The sequence below is a fragment of the Phasianus colchicus genome, chromosome 5, assembly GCF_987193195.1.
Source record: "Phasianus colchicus chromosome 5, bPhaCol1.hap1.1, whole genome shotgun sequence".
Lineage (NCBI taxonomy): Eukaryota > Metazoa > Chordata > Aves > Galliformes > Phasianidae > Phasianus > Phasianus colchicus.
The window spans coordinates 39503993-39525498 of NC_143440.1; the positions used below are offsets into that span (position 1 = coordinate 39503993).

General features: G+C 38.4%; 1 protein-coding gene across 1 annotated transcript in view; it reads left to right on the plus strand.

Annotated features, from left to right (window-relative positions):
• TTLL5 (tubulin tyrosine ligase like 5) overlaps window positions 1-21506 on the plus strand; it is a 122699-nt gene that overhangs the window by 34248 nt on the left and 66945 nt on the right. Inside the window, 12 exon segments of the mRNA XM_090141395.1 lie at window positions 2179-2220; window positions 4729-4842; window positions 5252-5343; window positions 5923-5985; window positions 6841-6879; window positions 7858-8003; window positions 9385-9670; window positions 12097-12217; window positions 14404-14550; window positions 17071-17171; window positions 20313-20446; window positions 21049-21162. Coding sequence (XP_089997521.1) covers window positions 2179-2220; window positions 4729-4842; window positions 5252-5343; window positions 5923-5985; window positions 6841-6879; window positions 7858-8003; window positions 9385-9670; window positions 12097-12217; window positions 14404-14550; window positions 17071-17171; window positions 20313-20446; window positions 21049-21162 — 1399 coding nt within the window.

The following is a 21506-nucleotide window of genomic DNA, read 5'->3' on the forward strand; positions in this document are numbered from 1 at the left end:
TCCTTTCCTTTGGATCCTTGAAAGCCACCTCATGTGGCTTTCTGTGATTGTCTATTACCTTTTCTGCTGAGATAGCACTTTCTGAGCACTGTAATGGTGAAGAGCAGGTGTCTTCTGCCACCATGTGGGTCCCATAAATATCTGTGAGAGTGGAGCAACCACAAGAAGCAGGGAGATCCCCCAACTGCTTCGAATTTTCATATGAATTTCTTATGAGGAAAGTAGGCAAAAAGTCTATCTTGGGTGTTCTCTGCAGCTTTTGTATGTTGTCCTATGAGTTATGTGCAGAATGGCTGTTTAACTCAAGTTCAGTTACAAAATAAAAAGTCATTTGCATTCATTGACAGATTACCAATACACTGCCCATTTCGGTAATGGGAAAATTTATAAAAATTGCAGCATTTCTTGAAAAACTTGAAATTTTGAGTCACTAGGGAGAGGGGTGAATAGTTGGTGAGGTGACATTTGAGCACCTGTCTCAACCTGTCTGAGCCCAAATCTTCTAAGGTCAGTTTTATGGATACCTCTCACCATAAAGGGGCTCTCTATGGCAGGTGGGTATGTCAGATAAAGAAAGAACCACTCCAAAAGAAGGAAGTGACCTTCTCTCTTACAGAACTGTTTCAGATCATGATTGCTTGAAATCTTTTATCTGAAACAAGGTTCTGTAGTCTCAGAAAATTGAGCTGTTAGAAAACATTGAATTTTCAGGAGGTTTTAAGTTTTATAGATTAATTTTGCTTGAGGGCTACAAATGAATCTTAAGGCCTGGACAGTTGAAAAATGCAAAGATTCATATGGTAGAGCACTAATCACCAGATAAGTCCAAATTTTCTTTTTGGACGTTTGTCTGCTTCACCTGTGCTTACTGGGAATAGCTTTCTGCTTTAAGAACTGAGGTGGAAATCCAGTGAGTAATTACATTTGTAGATCTTTGTGCTTCAAGAATATTGTAGCCTGCTCTTGATGTATGTTTTATCTCAGATGCTGTTGAATCTTTTGTACTTCTGTACCTACTCTTGCTTGCAAAGACTACTTTATATTATTTTTTAAAATTCCTTCAGGATTTCTGAGTTGTAATTGTCTGCATAGGCCATCTTTAATCGTCAGAAAAATCACTTCCTGGGAAAGAAAGCCTGATACTAATATTCTGGATCATAAGATGGTTACAGTGACTAATGCTTCATGAGTTTTTCAAGACTGGACTGCAGATTTCTTGTGCAATTCATTTGATTTGTCTCTCTGAGCTTTTCTTCCTCTGGAGAAACCAACAGTTGAGTGGTTTCCATTGTAACTTGTTGATTTGGACTGAAACCATTTCAATTAATTGTATGCAATAAATGAACACTGGCATGTTTTGTATAGACTAACTATAGAAACAAACTTGGCAGTAGCACGACCATGAATGATACATATATCTCTTGAGAATCCTTTCTTACACCTTTGAGCACGAGAGAGGAAAAAAGCAGCCTGAATACCATCAAAGGCAAGAAGAATCTAAGCTCCTATGATAATGGCTTTTTTTCAGTCATACTTCTGCCATCAAACTGGTCTTGCTTGTAGACCTGATGCCAAATGAATCCTTAAGTAATATTGGGTACTTTTTGACATACTGATCATGTTTCTGCATATGTACTAGAACATTAAGTAATATCTTGTTTCTCCACAAAAATTGGAATAACGTGTGGATACTTAAGTGAAATAGCTTCTGGAATGTCAGGATTTTTACTATTTTTTTCTCTATCCATTCTGTTAACAGCTCTGTTTGGCAGTATCTGTTTCTTCTTAATAAATAGCTAATAGATATTTTCTTCTAGGTAGCTCTTATCTTACAAAAATACGAATTTTGATCTTGAGAGTTGACTTCATCCATTTAAAGAGTTTGTGTGTGTGTGTGTGTGCTTTTGGAAATTATGCATATGTCCAGATGCATTGTTAATGATTGTTGAGCATGTCTGAGTTAGGGTTAGTGCTGTATTCTGAAACAGGAGTAGGATGTTTTTGTGGTGGATGTGAGCATGATCTGAAACAAAGTGATAGAAGCTGTTAGCTATTTTTCTGGACTTTAGTTATACTTGTTTGCTTTAGGGCACTCACTGCTCCTCTGCGGTGCAGGCAGGGATGATAGTGTTTTGAAGAGTACAAGGCTTTATTTTTCCCTTTGTGTGTTTCTTGCAGCGTCCTGTGTCTGCACAGTCCCAGCCAACAAACACCCGACTGGTAAGTACTTGACTTGATTCAGCTTCCTTCACCAATGTAAAGAATGCCATTTTGGACATTACCTTGTACAATAGTCTTGGCACCCTCCATGCAATCCATATGGATGAATCAGTGTTAGATTATAATTCTAAGCACCTGGCTGTGTGGGGAACTTGGTAGTCATTATTTTACTGCTGGGCTTCATGAGCTAGCACAGTAGTGATGATTCATTCTAATTTTCTGTGATTTCCCAGCAGGAAGGAAGGTAGCACAGATGGAATTGTCTTGAGATCCAAATTTGTTCCATGGGCTGCCATTTTAGGTCATTCAATGTAAGTTTAGCTGAGGCTATGAGAAAAGATAAGACTGGGAGAAAAACGTCTGACTGAATAATGAGGTTTCACAGAGAATAGGAAAGATCTTTGTGCCAACTGCTGTCAGTGATTAGTATAATGAAAATCATGATGTGGGAACGAGAGATGCTTGCAGAATTTGGAGATTAAATCAAAGTGGTTGGATTTATCTACGCTGCTAAAGATAAGCTGGGTCAAAAGCAAGAATTTTGTGTAGTTGGAGGCATTTCTGTGTTATAGCAGAGTCCTGCATTAAAGGAGGAAGTTGCTGAATCTGTGCTTTTGGCTTAGAGGAAAGTTTACGAAGAGAAATGGCCTTAAGTGGGAGGGTATTAGTCTAAGAGCATCAGTCAAACATGTTTGTGTACTGACACTTTTATTTGCTTTTGTTACCTCTCATTCAAATTGTCTCACTCTCTTTTGTTCTATTTAGCCAGTTTCCATTAGGATTAACAACATATTTCAGAATAAATGGCAATGTCAATTTTCTTTGAAATTTTCTCTGCCTGTCACTGCAGAGCATAACCCATTTTAGTGCAATGCTTGTTGCTGTTGTGGTTGTTTCATCTGTGAATTCTGAACAGCCACTTGCAATTGATAATGAAGTGAGACTGGAATTCAATTCTGATTCAAGTGGTTCTTACAAATAAAAATGAAATCTGGTGTTGCTATGAGTTTGATTTCTAGCTGAGCAGTATGGGTTATTCCATTGGACTTTTCCCAGTTAAGGTTTCAGTTGTGTTTTTCACTTCTTTCTAAAATAAGAAGGCTCTCTAGTACATTCTTTGTTTGGTGTACTGCTAAGAGATAGTTTGAATTTTATATAAAGGCATGAGACTTTCTGAGCTGAACTTTAAATGCTTTTTTTTTTTAATCTCCAGAAGCATTTCATCTGAAATGGGCCTAAGACAAGCTTAAAATGAACTTCAGAATGTTTTAAAAGATTTCAGTCTTGCTGGAATTTTAAGATTGTACAAGGGCTGCTCTGAAAGTAATGCCTCCTGTTTTATGACGTCGGCCCAGAACATCAGATGCAGATGGTGGTATGGCAGTAGAGGTTGAACCTTGCTGTGTGACTGATGGCAGCAGAGGAGCAGTCTGACAAAACAGTGTCTGACATAGAAGTGTGGATGAAGCAAAGATGTGGAACTGAGTTCTTCCACAGGGGAAAAATGGCTCCCACTGACATTTATCAATGCTTGTTGAAGGTTTATAGAGACGAAGTAGTGAATTTGAGCACAGTGGTGCATTTCAGCAGTGGCAGCAGTGACAGTGGGTAACCTCTGCTGGTGTAGATGTTTACAAGAGTGGCAAGCAGCCTCTTGTTCATTGTGGGTTTAAAAAAAAAAAAAGAAAAAAAAAGTGTATCTAATGGCTGTGACTATGTTGAAAAATAGTGTTTTGTAGCTAAGAATCTGCTCTACCAAATGGAGTTCTTATACTCTTTGTGTCTGTTGTGGTTTACATGGAAGTAAAAAGCCTTACTTTCAGAGCACCCTGCATATAATCCCATTAATCTGGAGATATTTTGTATTCCTGTTCCTTGTTATAATTCATCACAACTGCTCGTCAGATTGATTTATCTTGAAAATTATTTATTTTCTGCAACTCTTCTCATCGCTTTTCTTTCAATTTACATACATATGTGAATTTGCATTTTGTATTTACATATGCATAACGATGAGCTAAGTTTTCCTGCAACTTCATCTCATCAGTGAATTGCAGTTGTGTTGCGATGCTAGGAATACAGAACAGGGACAGAGAATCATGTTCCTAATACCATTGATGTATGAACCCCTGTGCTTTTTGGGGGACTATGAATGTGAACACTGGCTTTATTATCCTTTGTGCATGGATCTTTCTGGGCTCAGGGGCTGAGGGTGCTTTTGAGTATGTCTTATGCTTTCCCTGAATGGGCTAGGGATGTGAATACTGGCAGTGACTTCTGAATTGTCCTGCTTTGCTAAAAACTAGGAATATGAATACTCACACTTGGTACCCACCAGGGTGTAGATTCTTTAAAGAGTGAACTGCAGAAGCTTGAATTTTGGCTGTAGTCCTCTAGATTGTAGATTCTGCTGGAAATTGAGTCCTGGGGGTTTGAATGTAACTTAAAAAAAATTAAGAAATTTGTGAGAGGAAGGGAAAGATTTGTGTTTGCACTGTGTCTCTGCAGCGTACCCGTCCTCTTTCTGCCAGTGATGCTGAAATGAAAAACTTCATGTCCTCAGGGAGGGAAAAAGCAACAGGAAGGCAAGGAAGCTCTGTGCTAGGTCTCTCCATGGAAGAGGTAAGTAGGCTACTAAATATCTTTTATTTACCTTGGCTTTCACACCATGCTTTCCATACACGTTAACTTGCTCAGCAAAGAGCAAAATGCATGTAAATGTATGAAAAGCATGATAGAAGTACAATTTTTTTGGAAACAGAACTGCTGAGTTTTATTGTTGGGGTTGCCTCTTGCCCTTAGTTGTGCCAAGCATATGTGATATGAACCCAGGCCATGATAGATTCCTTTTGGAATTTAAACACAAAATAAAAATACGTAAGGATGTATGTCATACATACCCAGCTCACCCCAAGGACTGCAGTGATATCATTTTTATGCTCTGAAGTTGACGGATTTTTCTAGGGTTCTTTTTCCATTGTATCTATTTTGCTGGCTATATATTTTTTCTTTCTTTAATTTTTATTCCAAGATAAAAGTTCTTCGTCGAGTGAGAGATGAGAATGAACGGAGAGGAGGTTTCATCCGCATATTCCCTACCCCATTAACGTGGGACCTTTATGGGTAAATATCAAAATCCATTAGGATGACTCAGTGTTACACTGATGCTTTGTGTTGAGAAATATTCTGTGTTATGTAGTTTAATGTGGTCAATTGTCAGGAGTGTACTGACGGTTTTGGTAGAATTACTGTTTATTATTGCTACTTTTTCTAATTGCACCTTACAGAAGGCTATTAAATATTGTTTCATAGATACTGATACTGCTTTTCTATCAGAATAAAAATGTCTTCTCTTTAAATAACTTACTGCTGCTATCTGCTTTTACATCCTACAGCTGCATATACTGTGTACCTGTGTGCTTTCTCATTGGGCCATAAACTCTATATAGGAGTGAGTGATACTATATTATGCTTTTTTTTTCCCTTCTTTCCAGTGTACAGTCCTTCTTCATGCCTCTTGCCTCATCAGTAACTTCATCTAAGGGTTGATAGCTCTCCTCCTTTCCTCTTTTCTGTTGTGGTACAGCATGCTGTCTCAATCAACTTGTTCTGGGATATTTTTTATAGATTACTTTTTTTCTATATAACGTCTTTCAATATGATGAGCTCTACCTTGATACCTCCTCTATTTTGTTTTTCTAGATCCTTTTTAGAATACAAGACATCAATGAACTACATGCTGGCTACACGTCTGTTTCAAGACAGGTAGAATGATTTTGAGTTTGGGAGGGAGACAAAGGACACACACAGCATGAAAAACGTTGTTTGTTCACTTATCCGATGTTATAAATATCAATCTGTGATTTATAAAGGGTAGTAATAGTTGTACATCACTTTTCTAGTGTGCTGGTTATTGTGGAGATTTTTCTTATTCTTACACGTCTTGGTTCTAAATCCAGGGGTAAAGAGGACAATACATAAAAGGCATGGGAATAGGAAAGAGATGACTCTAGACATGTAAAACCTCCAAGCACATATGTTTCTTCATGAAGAGATTATAGATGGTCCTTGTTTACCTTTTGTTTTGAATTTAAACTCCTATCAGAACTTTCCCACATGTGAACACTGAAAATTTACTCCGGAGGTTTAGTATCCCTCTCTCTTGGCATATGCAAGCATGATTTGATGCCTCTTTCCTTGGGTTATGCTTTGATTTGTGCTGCTAGTTGAACTTCAGTTGAGAGCTCTATGCACTTTCACTGTGTGTTTGGCATCCATCCTCTTCCACGGTTTTTCTTATCTGAGTTCTGCAGTAAAGTTACTACAGGAGAAAGGTAAGACTGCGCTGTAAGATTCTTTGCTGTGTAATTTCAGGGATGTTTCTAGAGATTAGTGGTAAGTAATGACATCTCCCATTTGAGTTAGAAAAATGTAAGCATTATTTTTAGAACATCTGCTCACAATTCCTCTTTTAGAGTCTTTTATCCTCCTTTAAGATAGGATTAAGAAGAAATTTTATGAATTTGATCTTTTCGTTTATATATGAAAGATTTTTGAGGCTTTTAAATAGAGATGCTGATCAAGAATGAAGGGTGATTTTTGCCCTTGTTCCCTTTTTAGGGACAAGATGAAAGGAGACTTTTTCACGGGAAGATCTCGGTAAATGCTTCTTAAATAATTTGAAGTTTTAAAGTTTATTCTGAATTTAGATTTCCATAGCTTTGCTTTCTAAGTCCTGGATCGACACCTATTTGACCCCAAACCAATCAAAATAGGAAAGAATTGTGTTGCTCACACCTTACGTAACCAATTTCATTAAGTAAATGCAGTGAGGAAACCGTGTCCCAACATCAGAAGAATTAACGTTTTTGTTGCATTGGACCTTCAGATCACTCCTCTTAGGCTTGCTACTCTGGCATTTCTGCTGTAAAGTTGAGTACAGTCCGTGAGCTCTCTTAAAAGATTCCATAATATGTGAGGTTTCAGAACTTCATATATGTATTTACTTTGCTAGTTCCAAACGGTAAATGGAGCAATGGAAATTTTCTGCGGATATTCACACTTACATTATAAAGAACATTTTGCTGGATCTTTCTGCACTGGTAGAAAGTTAGCATGTTTGTTTCTCTTAAAGAATCTGAAATTCTTCTCCTTTACTGAATTTGTAGAAAGACTGACAATTTCCACCCAGACTGTGTTAATTAAAATTCTTGTCTCTGACGTAACAGTGAAGAAGAAGCTGTCTACATAAAAGGTTTTCAGACAGGGTTCAGGTCCATGTGCTCTCTTTGAACTCCTCCCTCCATTGTTTTGTACTCATACTGTTCAATTCAGTTTTCCTTACTAATTGTGCCTTGAGCTGCTGTATATTGGAGAGATGCTACTGAGCTGTGAAAGTATGACAGTAGATAGATGAGTCTGGGGCTTTTGAGAGCTGATGTTCTGTGAAGTACTTGAAAGATTTGCTCTGAAATTTTGTAAGCTTTAAATGGAGCAAATCTGGACTGATAGTAATTGTTTTTGCCCTGTGTCAAGAAAACCATTTCTTGAAGAAATTTAATCGGCCAAGTTTCTTTGTACCATCAGAAAGAGAAATATAAAGAGCATTTAAGTATGTCTCTCTGTTATACTTTCCAGGGAAGATCTTAATGGGAGGCTGGATATGAATCTGGAAGCTGTAGACTCTCATTCTCTCTTTTATGAGAGAAAGCTTGTTTCACTGGAGTTAAGGAAGCACCGGCGATGTCGTACCAAAGCTAGAGCAGCACAAACAAGGTTATCAGGTATGCACAGCGAGAACGTTAGATGAATATCAAGTCCCAAAAAACACGAGTTTTTCTTATTTGAAATCTGTGTGAATGGGGTGTTCTAGCTAGAATGGTTGTTCTAGCTATTGTAGTCACTAAGAGAATTCAGGGGTTGATGTTTTTATTTCATGAGTTAATAATTTTCACTTTATTATTCTTCTGGGCTTCCTGCCTTCTTAGTGTCAAAAAAAAAATGGTCAGGGTTGTGCAATTGATCAGAGGGGTGTAACAGATCTCCTGTGAAGAGAGGCTGAGAGAGTTGCAGTTGTTCAGCCTACGGGAGAGAAGGCTCCAAGGAGACCTTATAGGGCCATTCAATTACTAAGGAGACGAATAAAAAAGATGAGGAGAGACCTTTAACCATGCTGTGTTGTGACAGGACAAGGGATAATGATTTTAAACTAAGAGCAGGTAGGTTTAGATTAAATATAGTGATGAAATTCCTTAGCATGAGGGTGGTTAGAATCTGGAACAGGTTACTCAGAGGTTGTGGATGCCGCTTCCCTGGACGTGTTAGAGGTCAGGCTAGAGGGGAGTTTGAGCAATCTGATTTAGTTGCAGATATCCCTGCCATGTTGGAATATTGGAACTAGATGACCTTTAGAGGTTCCTTTCAACTCCAGCCATTTTAGAATTCTAAGAATTCCATTCCCACTATTCATATCTCTACATATCTGATTAAACGTAATCAATGTTTTCTCGAACATTAGCTTGTAGTTGCACATTACACTATGTATGTGTCTCCATAATCCTCCAGCTGTTCAGAGAAAGATGAAAACTTGGGACCTTCCAGACTAGATTTGCTACACTTGAACCACCTCTAAGCATCTGGAAAGATTTTATTTAAGTCAGTGTGAGAAAAACTTAAAAGGATACAGAGGGGAATGATCTTTACAAGTGACTGTTCGTTAAGCCTTTATCTGACTCTTTCTAGTAACTACCTGATACTTACTGCCATGGGAGTGGCTGTGTGTTACGTGATGGCATATGGAGCTATATGAAAATATTTGATCTTTACTGGCACATGTTAAAGTTAAGATTTTTTTTGTGATTTTGGTTTTTGTGATACACAAAAATCCAGAAGATGATCATATATGCAAACTCACGGCCTGCCAAAAAGTCAGGATGAAGCATAGGAAACTACCTTTCTTTTATTTCTCATTTTGTGAAGTTAAGATCTTTAGCTTTACGTAAATGGAAAGCCAGAAGGAATAATAAAAGGCAGCAATAGTTATCATGCTGTTCTAAAATGATGTTTTCTCCTTCTGGCAGAAGTGTTCAGGAATAAACCTAAGCATATTTATAGTAGGACAGTGCCCATGACTCAATCACAGAATAGATTATTTCTTCTCAATAGGGACATCACAATCAACAAAGCTGTCCCTCACAGATACAGAAGGTGAAGAGGAAGAGGGGGCAGCAGATGAAGATGAAGAACAAGGTAGAACTCTTGGCTCCCTTTCAAACAGCCAGTTGAAAAGCAAGCCAAAGCTCACTGACCTGGAGAAAACTTCTAGTAAGGAGATGTTGACAGAAAAACTTGACAAGAAAACAAGAAATGAAGGAGGGCCATTTCTTGAAAAGACAGACTTAAAGTCTCAGTTTAACTTGCTGCAGATTCTTAAAAAAAATGGAAATCTAAGGTGAGAGATTTCTTTATATTGCTTTGAGTTTGACTGTCAGCTAATATAAAAATATTGAGAATATAGGCTTACTTGCCCCACTATGAATGAGAGTGGGGAGATTAGAGGAGACTGTGATTAAAGGGCCTGGATTTTTGTGTAACTGTCTAAGTAAACAGTTGACACAGAAAGGAGATGGTTGCAAAGATTGACAGTTTACCTAAATGTCTGACCTGTTTGATTAGTGTAAAGCATGACCTGTAGCATTCATTGCTGTTCTTTAGTATGATGACATAAGTTATACTTTTAGTCAACTTGGGCTTCTAAAAGGCTTTTGTCCTAATACAAGATGCTTGCTATGCAATTGTAAAAATGTATCTTTTCATTCTCTGCATTTTCAAAAAAATTGCAGTTTTTATATGTTAAGCTATTCAAGAAAGACTGGGAAAGTACAGCTCAGTGCTACCTCTCCATAAAAATATAGTTTTCTCTTTGTTGTGCTTATGTTTTGGATGATGAAATTTTTATCTCTAACAGCAGTCTCTGATGTTCAGAGTCTGCACCTCCTGAGAGCAAGACAAAAGGTCATTTGAGAGCAATAAGTTACTGACACGTCTTATTGCCTTCTGCTGAGCATGACTGTGGAGCAGATTGTTCAGATGGATGACTCAGCTGCTTGAAAAAGAGTGGTGGTACTGGAAGAAATTGTATAGAAAAATAACAGTCTGGGTCCTATGAGATGTTTAGAGGAATGATCTTCCCCTTAAATTCAGTTGATAAAAGTGACTATTTGCAGATGGTTAAGAAGAACAAGGAGTGCTCCTGCATCTAGAAAATGAAAAACCCTCCTACACAGATATAAGAAATATTGTGCTGTGTGAAAAGTGTCCAAAGGTAGAGGAAAAAAAATATTGCTTGTATCTGCTTTCTTAGATTAATTTCTGGGAGGATTTATGAATTATCAAATGGATTTGGAAATTGTTTTGAGGTTTTCTTCTGGCAAGAACATTTGCTGTTATGACAGAAGATTCTGAAATGTTTTTGAGGATGGGTATAGCGATAATATCATCTACCTATATATAGAACTGACTTCTGCCAAGAATGTCAGCTCTGTCTGTTCCTGGCAGAATCTTGCTCAGCACCCAGTGATGTTGGGATTTCCCCCCACAGAAGTGTGTAAGGCTTGTAGTGACCTCATGTTCCAGGATTGTTGCTGGGCTTGGCCCCATCTGATCTGTCATTGATAAAAGCTTTGCTATGGGGTCAACAGGCCAGAGAGCTGAAGTAATGACATTTTCATCCAAAAGAAACTAGGCCTGTTCATCCAAAAGAAACCAGCCCATAGGATAATGCTGGAGAAAGAAAAAGCAAATCCAAACTGTCCCTGAATGAAGCTAGGCTGCACAGTAATAGAAGGTTCCTAATTATTGAAACAGTGAGGTCTGGAATACCATTTCAGAAAAGTAGTAATTTGAAAAACCTCATGATTGTGAGATTCTCATTTTTTTCTTTTTGAAGATGAAATGTTATAATTTTTTAGAAAAGATTGACATTGCCTGTAATAGAAGGGGAATCAGTCACTGACACTAAAGCCATTTTTACGAAATGAAAGGAGAAACTGTGCTTGGCAATGCAAGTAACAGCTTATGGTGGCACTGGAGGAAACTATGAGGAAGAACAGACTGACGGAACAGTTGGAGGAGAGGGTTTAGGCCAAGATGACACTGAACAGAAAAAGGAAAGTTTTCAGCAATTTTTCTTGCAACAGACGCATATGCTAAAGTGACTGCTATTGTGAAGGAATAATAATCAATATCCCTCCTTGTCTCGCCCTGGTCTTCTCCTCATTTTGTGCTCACAGCTTCCCAACATGCTCAGCCAGCTGCACAGCAGATTTTGCTGATATTTGTTATTTAGTAGTGGTGCCTTGCTCAATGAAATCTGGCCTTTGTCCTTGGATCAGCAAGGGAAAAGCTTACTTTCATAGATTTAATTCTGTCACTTCCAATGGGAATTGCATAGCCTTTGTTAGAATTCTGGCAGTGATGCTAAGCTCTTTAGTTTATGGTCTGTTGTTGTGTTCAAAATGCTTGTGAAGATGAAGGTCCAGGAGAGCCTTGAAATAGGCTTAAAAATACAGTTTTACTGGTGTTTGTGATACTGACTTTTTGGAAGAGAGCAATGGCTGTGAAAAGGCAAGGAGAGCATTAAATTTTTTGAAGTGGTCTTAGAAGTCAGATGGCATCTTCTGTCTTTTGAATCTGTGGAACTATGTGCTCTATTTTTGTGAACTGAAGATCTCCTTGGAAATACTGGTGGGGTGAAGTGATTCTCTTTCCCTTAAGCATCAACATTTTTGCACCTGCAAAGTCCTTGCTGAATATACTCCTCTGTAATTCTTTCCACTACTACTCTGAGTAGCTGACTGTGATTCTCTTGGTCCACAGCAAAGTGCAGGCTCGTAGGGCTTTCTCTGCCTATCTACAGCATGTTCAGCTGCGATTGATGAAGGATGCTGGTGACCAGTTCCAGAATGCTGCCTGGGCTGCAAAAGAAGATGAGCAAATGGTAAGAAGCTTTGTGTTAGCTTAGAGAAGCCCAGCTAAAATCTGTCCTGAGTTTTGAGATCAGTTCCAATCCTTGGAAGAACTGATGTTCAGAAGTACCTTGTGATCAGCAGGCTGATGGAGGCGAGCCTGCCCCTCTGCTCTGGGCTGGTGAGGCCTCTCTTGGAGTACTGCATCCAGATGTGGAATCCTCAGTGCACGAGAGACATAAACACGTTGCAGCGCATCCAGAGAAGGGCCACAAAAATGATCCAAGGGATGGAACACCTCTCCTATGAGGACAGGCTGAGAGAGCTGGGGCTGTTCAGCCTGGAGAAGCAGCCTGTCAGTGTCTAAAGGGGAACAACAAGAAAGAAGGGGACAGACTCTTAAGCAATGTCTGTGGTGATAGAACAGGGAGAATAGATTTAGGTTAGGTAGGAGGAAAAAAATATTTTACAGTGAGGGTGGTGAGGCACTGGAACATGTTACCTAGTGTTGTGGTGAATGCCTCATCTCTGGATATTTTCAAGGCAAGGCTGGATCAGGTCCTGGACAACCTGATATATCTGTGCACATCCCTGTTCATTGCAAGAGAGTTGGACAAGATGGCCTTCAGAGGTCCCTTCCAACTCCTAGGATTTTATGATTCTGAGATTATACTTATCTTTGTCTAGTTGTCAGTTCTATATTTTAACATACAGGCAAGATAGGAATGTTGGCTGACACCTGAGCAGTGTCAGAGTGGACTAGATGACTAAAGTGTGGTTGACATTTGAGCTGCTTAGATCTTTCCCTGATTCTTCACTGGATCTCTCAGCTCTGACCCTAACTGCTTTAGGACTCCTCTAAGATTCCTTAGGATTATTTAACAGTATCTAATTCGTGCTACTATTGCATTACAAAAAAATATATATATATCCACTCAAACAGAGCAGGTACCCTGCTAAGCTTTTTCACTTCTGTACTGTTTTACTCTTTGCAGTCATCTGTACTTAGGAGTGTATTTCATGTATTCAGGTTAGTGAAAACAAAGTAAGAGACAGAGAAAAGAAAGATACAATATAGCATAGGTGTTTTGGGGGGATGTTTTTAGTTTGTTTTCTTTTTCTTTTAAAATCATGTGATATGTTTCTCTAGGCAGTACGTTAAAGTCCTGTGTTTAATGTATATGTGTTTTAAATATTGCAGTGAGCTCAGATTCCCTCATAATATCTCATTGTTCAGTAGGTTCTTTAGCTTTCTGCAAACAAATATGTCCTTGCTGAATGCGTGTTTCAGGGGAAGAGCCAGTACAGTTCAGAGATAAAACTGAACTGTGTGTCGGGAGGAATGGGTTAAACTCAGTGGAAAATGTTACTCCTGCTCTTTCCAAGGAGAAATTAAAACTGGGTTTTTAAGAGTCACTTTGTTTGCTGTACTGTAAGAAGCAATATTTAAAAGAAACAGATCAAACCAGTTTAGAGTAGTGGCAGTGAGAGACAAACTGTGGAATCCAATAGCATGTGAGGCTGCTCGTTTATGCATTAGCAGTGCTCTTAACCCAAAGCAACACAGAAAGGGTTCAAAACACTCCCAGGATGCACCATGTCTTAGGATCTGTCTTTTCATATGTTTCTTCCATGGGGGGGTGCGGATACAGGCATTGATCCTGCTTGGTTGTGGGACTGGAATTACATGGCTGTAGATGTAGCCATGCTATGGAGAAGCTTTGATGGTAATGTACACATGTGAGAAGTGAAGAAATAGGGTTAAATCACTGTAGTGGAGATACCTGACCAAGATTCCCTTCATTGTGATAATGCTGAGAGGGTTTTATGCTAACATGTGCCCTTCATCACCAGCCATCTTTAACATGCTACTGTTTGTATTTTGGAGATGTTCTCCAAAGGTATTGGACTTTATAAGTTGTTTGATGTTGTTGCTGCTTTGTGCTTTTTTTTTTTTTTTTAGTTTTCAAACACTCACCATGTGTCCGCAGTTCTCTCTCTCCTCAGACAAGGTGTGATATCCTTCTTCTTCACAGTCTAGGGTTTGTAGGGCTGTATTAAAAACGCATATTACAAAATGATCTTGTCCTGAGAAAATGCACAGACAACTGACAGTACCTTCAGATTTTGCCAGTTAGAAACTACTGTAGTACCTCTGTTCCCTTTTCCCCACATCTTTCAGCTGATCCATTGTTAACTCCATCTTTGTTGCTTGCAGGAGCTCGTGGTACACTTTCTGAAGCGAGCTGCCAGCAATCTTCAGAAGTCCTTGAGGATGCTGCTTCCCAGCCGTCATTTAGGACTAAATGATCGTCGTCGTATCCTGGCTCACCAGTTGGGCGAGTTCATAATCTGTTATAACAAGGTGATGAATTAATTCTTCTTCTGGTGGCTTATTCTACTTAGCAGAGGACTAAGGTATTTAGTTTACTTCAGAACCTTTAGGCTTTGTTGCTTTTGTGCCACCACAGTGGATCTTGTCAATATATTCTAGCAAAAAAAACCAGAGCGGGATATCCAGTGCATCTAAACTCCTTCAGTTCTAACAGCACCATCTGCTGTGGTTATTATAGGTCAGGAAATAGGCATGAGACACCCTTTGATATATACCTACCAATTTATTAATGACTTTTAAAATTGAGGAACCCTTGGAAATGTCTTTATTTAAATGTACATGTTTTACATCTAACTTGTACAAGAAATTATCACTAGCACAGTTGATTTCAGTTGTTTTCCTGTAATGTATCTTTTGTTGGTTACTGTCATAGTCAAGCAGAAGGTTATTTGAAGGGCTCTGTACTCAGTCCTGTTTGCAGTTGCACATCAAGTAGTGGTAGTTTGTCTATCCAAATTGTCAGATAGACAACAGCATTACTATGTAATATGTGCAGTCCCATAATCATGTGCATAGACAAAAAAACAGAAAGAATTTAACTGGTAATTCACTTTTTCTTTGGTTTGTCTTTGATTTTAGTGCTTTATAAGGCCTCTTCCCATTTCTCCCTGTTTTTATTATGTTTCTATAGAGATAAATAATTTTTATACAGCACAGTATGTGAAATGTATTTTAGCATTCATTTGGTATACTGAGGGAATGTTAACCATCTATAGTATAGAATTCTACATGCCCAGTGACAGAAGAAGTCCAAATGTAAATAATTTTCTCCTCTTTAGATTTAGAATGTGCTCTTCTTAGCATAGTGATTTCATGGTAATTTTGTTTTGTAAGTACAGCTTCCTTCCCCTTTTCCTTGTATTTATTCCTAGCATTTCTTCAGTGTTGTAACAGGGGTAGTTTGAATTTTGCTTTCAGAGGTTGCTGTGCACACAGGCCTCCAAGCTCCTTCTTGTTAGTAGAGGATGTTCACTTACAGTACCTTGTCAGAATTGACATCTGGTAACTTGATCTGTCAAAGCAAGGTTGGTGTTAAACAAGTTTGTTCCAGGGATTGTCATGCATGCCTAATGCTCAGTGAATTACTGTGCTAAGAAAACTACAATACACTTGGGTGGTTCTGTGGTGGCTGAAAAACACAACTGCTTTGGATATAATTTCCACTCAAGTTGTATTCAAACCTTAGGATTTTCCTCTCAAGTAAATTAGCAAAAAAAAAAGCAACTGTAACTGAAAATAAATCAATATGTAAACATATTTTCCTAGTTAAAACAAAGTGTAAACAGATCACTAGAGGTTTTAGAGCACAGACACTTAACTTTTGTGAGACTGCCAGGCTACAAGGCTTTTGATGTCCAATTTCAACACACAGACTTCTTTCACTTGCTTGTAACTTCAGATTTAGCAGTTATTATACATCTTCTGTAATCACACAGAAGAAAAAAATACTGCCTCCAGCAAACTAAATAAGAGATCACATATTGTCGAGACTTATACTTATGTAGTGAAGAGGAGAGGCACAGCCCAGAAAAGTTTTTTCTCCCTCTCTCTTGAATTATCTTTCACAAGATGTATCTGATCCTTTCGTCCTAGGAGAACTTGGAGTAGCAGTAAGAAATGGAGGTAAAGACTGGTCAAATAAAGTTTATATGTTGATATTGGAATTTCAGTTTGTTTTGAATTAACAAAAGTGTTTGTTTCAATACAAGTTCTAATGTCAATAACTTCCAGTGTAAAATATGAAGATAATTTATAACTGATAGCTTTCTCACATTCTCACAAACAAAGGTTTATCATCTTTTATTACAGCATATTGTAGTGTATAAGTATGTATTTGCCACAGGCTGTACTGTTCTACTTTCTTTGCTTTTGCTATAGGAGATTATTATTTGTATATAGCTATGACCTCAGCAATTTGCTGCAGGATGGAATAATTTAACTCTAGGAGAACTCTTAGTTTACAATACAGAATGTGGATGTTCTCTGCCACATTCTTCATTGAGTTTCTGCAATATAATTTTACATTTCTGTCATTCTGCCTTTCTGAGTATCTCCTTACGGTACAGATGTTCAAATAAAAATTGTTATGAAAAACTGTTCATTATTATGAAAAACTGTTTCATTATTATGAAAAAGTAAAAGGGAGACCCAATATCTGCAAAGAATGATGTATTTCCCCTCCATGCTCTCTTGTGTCCTAACAAAGGATATATTTGAAGCAGGAGCATGTGTTTTTTAAGCTTTCACAGTGTTTCAGCAAGTGAATTCTAAAAAACTATGTCAAGTAGTTGAATGAGATTGGTGTACATTTAAGCATGCTGTCTCTGGGGCTCTCTGTGCTGCACACAGAACCAAATTATAAATGTATTTAACTTCGGAGTTGCTATTTTTTTCTTAGATCTCAAGGAAATGCATTTTGTCTTCTTTGCATGGCAGCTATGCCACAGAACAGAATAACTTCATAGAGAGACTAATGCTGCTTATTCACAGGAGACAGAACAGATGATTCAGAAGCGATCAAAAAAGAAACAGGAAGAGGAAGAGGAGGGAGTGAATCCTGAAGGTTTTCAGAATTTTATTACCAGAGCAAGGTAGGAACAGATTTTATTCCATTTGGTAGATGATCTCCCAGTCCTGAAGATAATGGGACTCTGGCTCTAAGATACCTTTACTGACTTCAGTGCCTGCTCCTTATGGACAGAGAACTTTTATTTCTCTTTTCTTGCTCCCAACATCCAAATACTTGTAGAGTCAGCATCTGGTGTGTAGAGAAGGACATAAAATAAATGTTTTGACTATTGAGTAGATCCTCAGGACAACAGTGGCTGCTCTGATCTCAGTAAGTTCCAACCTAACGCTGATGATCATTGTGGTCTACTTTCTTGTAATACTAAGAGTCATTTGGAAAGAGAATGAAACTAGAGCAGCTTCTCAGATGGCCTTCAATTGCTGTGGTTGAACAATTGTCTGTCTCTCAAGTTTCTGTCTGTTAGAAGCCGACTTGCATGCTTCCTTCTTCTCTTCGCGATCCCTCCAGGATGATACTGTCTGAGAAGAGGAATGAAGGGAGTTAGTCTGTCTTCACCCTAGCCTTTTGGCTTGCTAAGGCAGTTCAGTGCAAGCATTTCCCTTATGAGAGAAAATACAACTTTTCCTGCATACATTCAGAACTTGATCTGACTGATTTAGATGAGTCTGCATTTTGAAAATAGGTATATATTCTTTGTGGCCTATAGTACTGGGTGGAAAAACAATGGTATAATAGCCCCTCTGACTGTTGAGTGGTCTAAAACTGTTCAGTGACCCAGAATTACTTCCTTAAGCCTCTGATTCTTGAGCACAAAATTTGATTCCTTTTGGCTTATTTTTGTTAGCCTGTATGTTATATGCTTATATTGGCAGGGACTTCTGTTACTATCTGGACAGGTAGAGTTTATCTGCCTTTTTAATGCACTTCAGTTTTCTCTAATAAAGTTGACAATTACTGCTTCCATCATTTTTAGTATTTCAGTTATTACATTGCTTTTTCTTTTCGTCTCTTTGGAGAGCATTTTTTAGTAGCTGATCTGAAGTAAGTGATACATAAGTCTTCTCAGGTAAATTCAGGAGTCACAATCTCAGAGGGCTGGAGCACCTCTCTTAGAAAGACAGGCTGAGGGAGCCAGACTTGTTCAGTTTGGAGAAGACTCCTGAGAGACCTTGTTGCAGCCTTCCAGTACTTAAAATGAACTTAAAAACAGGAGAGAGATGGACTTTTTACACAGCGATAGTGACAGAACAAGAAAGAATGGTGTTCAACTAAAAGAGGGGGGATTTAGGTTAGATGTTAGGAGATGAGGCTCTGGAACAGGTTGCCCAGAGAAGGTGTGGGCGTCCCATCTCTGGAGGCGTTCAAGGCCAGGTTGGATGGCGCCCTGGGCAACCTGGTGTGGTTGGGGGCAGCCATGCCCACAGCAGAGTGCTAGAATTCTAGATGGTCTTTGAAGTCCCTTTCAACCCATGCCATTCTATGACTCTGTGATATTTATTCTGCGGAAAAAATTGGAGTCATTACCACAACAAATTTACAGGCTCAAAAAAGAAAAAAAAAAAAGAAAATCCCAACCAACTCGCTGCCTTTCAGAAGAATATTGTTCTAGAAGAGAACGAGACTTGGGATGTGACTGTCATCTATCATAGCAATCTACTCCTGTCACCAGAAATGCAGGTTACATAGGCCTGTGATACGTTCTTGATTCTGACATCTCTGGTCTCAAAAATGGCTGTTGCCTCCAAAGACATTTTCCTTTTTTCCAAAAATGCTAGAAGAGATGACTGTTTAGGGCAGAACTACATACTCTTCCGGTTTTCATGTTACTGGCTATCATGCCATTGTGGCCTGATGCACAGTCTAGACTGGGGCTGGAGATTTTTGCTGGACCATCTTCCCAAGTGATAAAGAACAGTTTTTAGCAATAATTTTTCATCTTCCTAGGAAGCATTAGGTATGTTTGAGAACTCTGATAGTGGCACTGCGTTGATCTATGCTTGAAGCTTATATCAGCAAACTGCAGCCAAGGGAACAGTTCTTCACTTTGAGTGTTTGTTCTGCAGCACTGTGACTGCAGCTCTGGAGATAATAAATGTTTCTATGCAATTAAAATTGTCCCATTCACTCTGTGATATTTACATGGGTGTATTGTGTTTAGTTATACACATGCTGCAACCATTGTTTGTAAACATCCTCATTGCATCATAAAATTAAATACATGTGCTTGTAAATTCACTTAAATCTGAAGGCATCTCTCCACCAGAAATTCTTCACTCTTACGTTTTCTCTTTACTTTATTCTTACTGCTTTTGGAGAGAAGTTAACCTTTGCAGCATTCTCTGAAGACAACAGTGAATTGTCTTCCCAGTGGGGCCAGTTTTTAGACAGTGCTTTTACCAAAGCTCAGGCCAGCTAAGATTAGTACAAGTATGACGTGTAGAGGACACTTTGAAGGATTATAACTGCTGCTATGTGAACTGATATTCCTGTTATATTTTTTGTAGTGTTACTGACACTGCTTAATTTTGTGTTCTGTATGCTTACTAATGCTGAGTTAACAGCAAAAAGAAAACATAGTGTGTGTATATATGTATTTTTCAAAGTTGCACAACGAAGTAGTTGAATGGCTAAGTAACTAATACTGGTTTGGGACCAATAGAGGCTTATGACGCAGGTAGTTAAACTCTATTCTTACCTGGAAAATAACAGAGAAACTTATGCAAGTTTGTGAGATTCACAAAAATATTGTGACTCTTCTGCTTGTTTGTCTTGGGGTTTTGGCTAATTAACAAGCTCTTCCCTCTTTCCTTCTCCCCCTTCCCCTCTTTACAGTGAAGTTAATGATGACCTTAAAACAGGCTGAGATGAGTTCTCTCATGAATACGATAGCTGCTTGTCCTAAAGAGCACCTGAGAAAGATTCACCAGCTAAAAATTGAATCTTTCCTGTTGAGCTAATCTTCCTCAGCATGTTTGGAATTTTTCTTTGCTATTTATTTATTCTATGAATTTCCTTGAATTTTCTGATTTAACCGAGGCACGTTCCTTTCCTTCCACTCTTACCTTGCAGAACTATGTAAACAACTTGTGTGACCTCACTCTTTTCCGACTTTCGTCTTCACCCTCCTTATTCCTTGATTGTTACATAAAGAGAGAAAAGTTTAGAGTCTTCATTTAGGTCCTTTCTTCTCTCCTTATTGTAGTGAGAGAGACTTGGAAGAAGTGCTGACATTTTACACACAAAAAAATAAGTCAGCAAGTGTCTTCCTTGGAACAAACTCCGGGACCACAAAACCCAGGAACACCAGTAACCAGTCAGAGAATCAGCCTCAGGGGGGTAAGTGTTGCAGGCACTTTTGAGATTATGTTGCCCAGACTAATCCAATTTCACTTGAGTCTGTAGAAAAAGAAAAGACCATCCAGAATGTTATTCAAATTTCTGGAGGTTGTGTTTCGTTTCTTTTTTTTTTCTTTTTTCTCGTCAGTGATTCCATAATTTGAAGACTAGAGTTAATGCACTCCTAACTTCTTTCAGTGAAGTGGTATGACATGGGACTTGCCTTTATAAGGAACTCTAGATATGATGACTTGTGACTAATATCAGAATGTGAAAATTTGAAGATACTGAAATTAAAAATGTAAAATCCTGTAATCAAAATAAGAGATGTGAGTAACCAAGACCAGTTCAGTTGTGCTACCTACAGTGATCATTCTGAATGGAGAGTGGAGTCTTCACATTTGAGTTTAATTAATCATTCCATGGAAGGAAGTGCAGTATCAGCTGTGCACTTCTAGTCGTCTGTGTTGCTGTATGTGACAGTACAATTATGATCCATATTGTTTCATGGTCTACAATATTAGCAGGAGAGTCCATTATAACAGGGTTTTAATTCTGCAGTCCTGTTCCATCTTCTAACTCCTAATTCCTAATTGTTACAGACCACCCTGAGGTGATGAAAAAAATAAAAGGTGATCAACCCAAAGGTTCAGTTGCAGATCTGCCTGTAGAAGGAAGAGTAAGAGACTGTAAACCCAAAGAAGTGAAATCAACCTGTGAGTGAACTAACTTCATTCATCATCAAAATAAGAAATGAATGCATGTGCTGTTTTTAATACAGATTTAAACAAATTTTAGAATCTGTGGGTACAAGCTGAAGTATTTGAATGCTCAGTTTTGGGAAAGATTCTGCATCTTTTTCTTTTAAGAGGTACTGTAGGGTGAGCAGTATTAGTGAGTTAGCTGCTCTTCTGTGGGGAAAAATCTAGATATGACAAGCTTTGAAAGAAGATGTTTATCACATAGAGCTGCCTCTATTTTTACTCATAGATGAAGTCACTTTGTCTTCAAGTCTATAAACAGAGGTATCTCGAGTTGTTATTATCTGAAGGACCTCAAA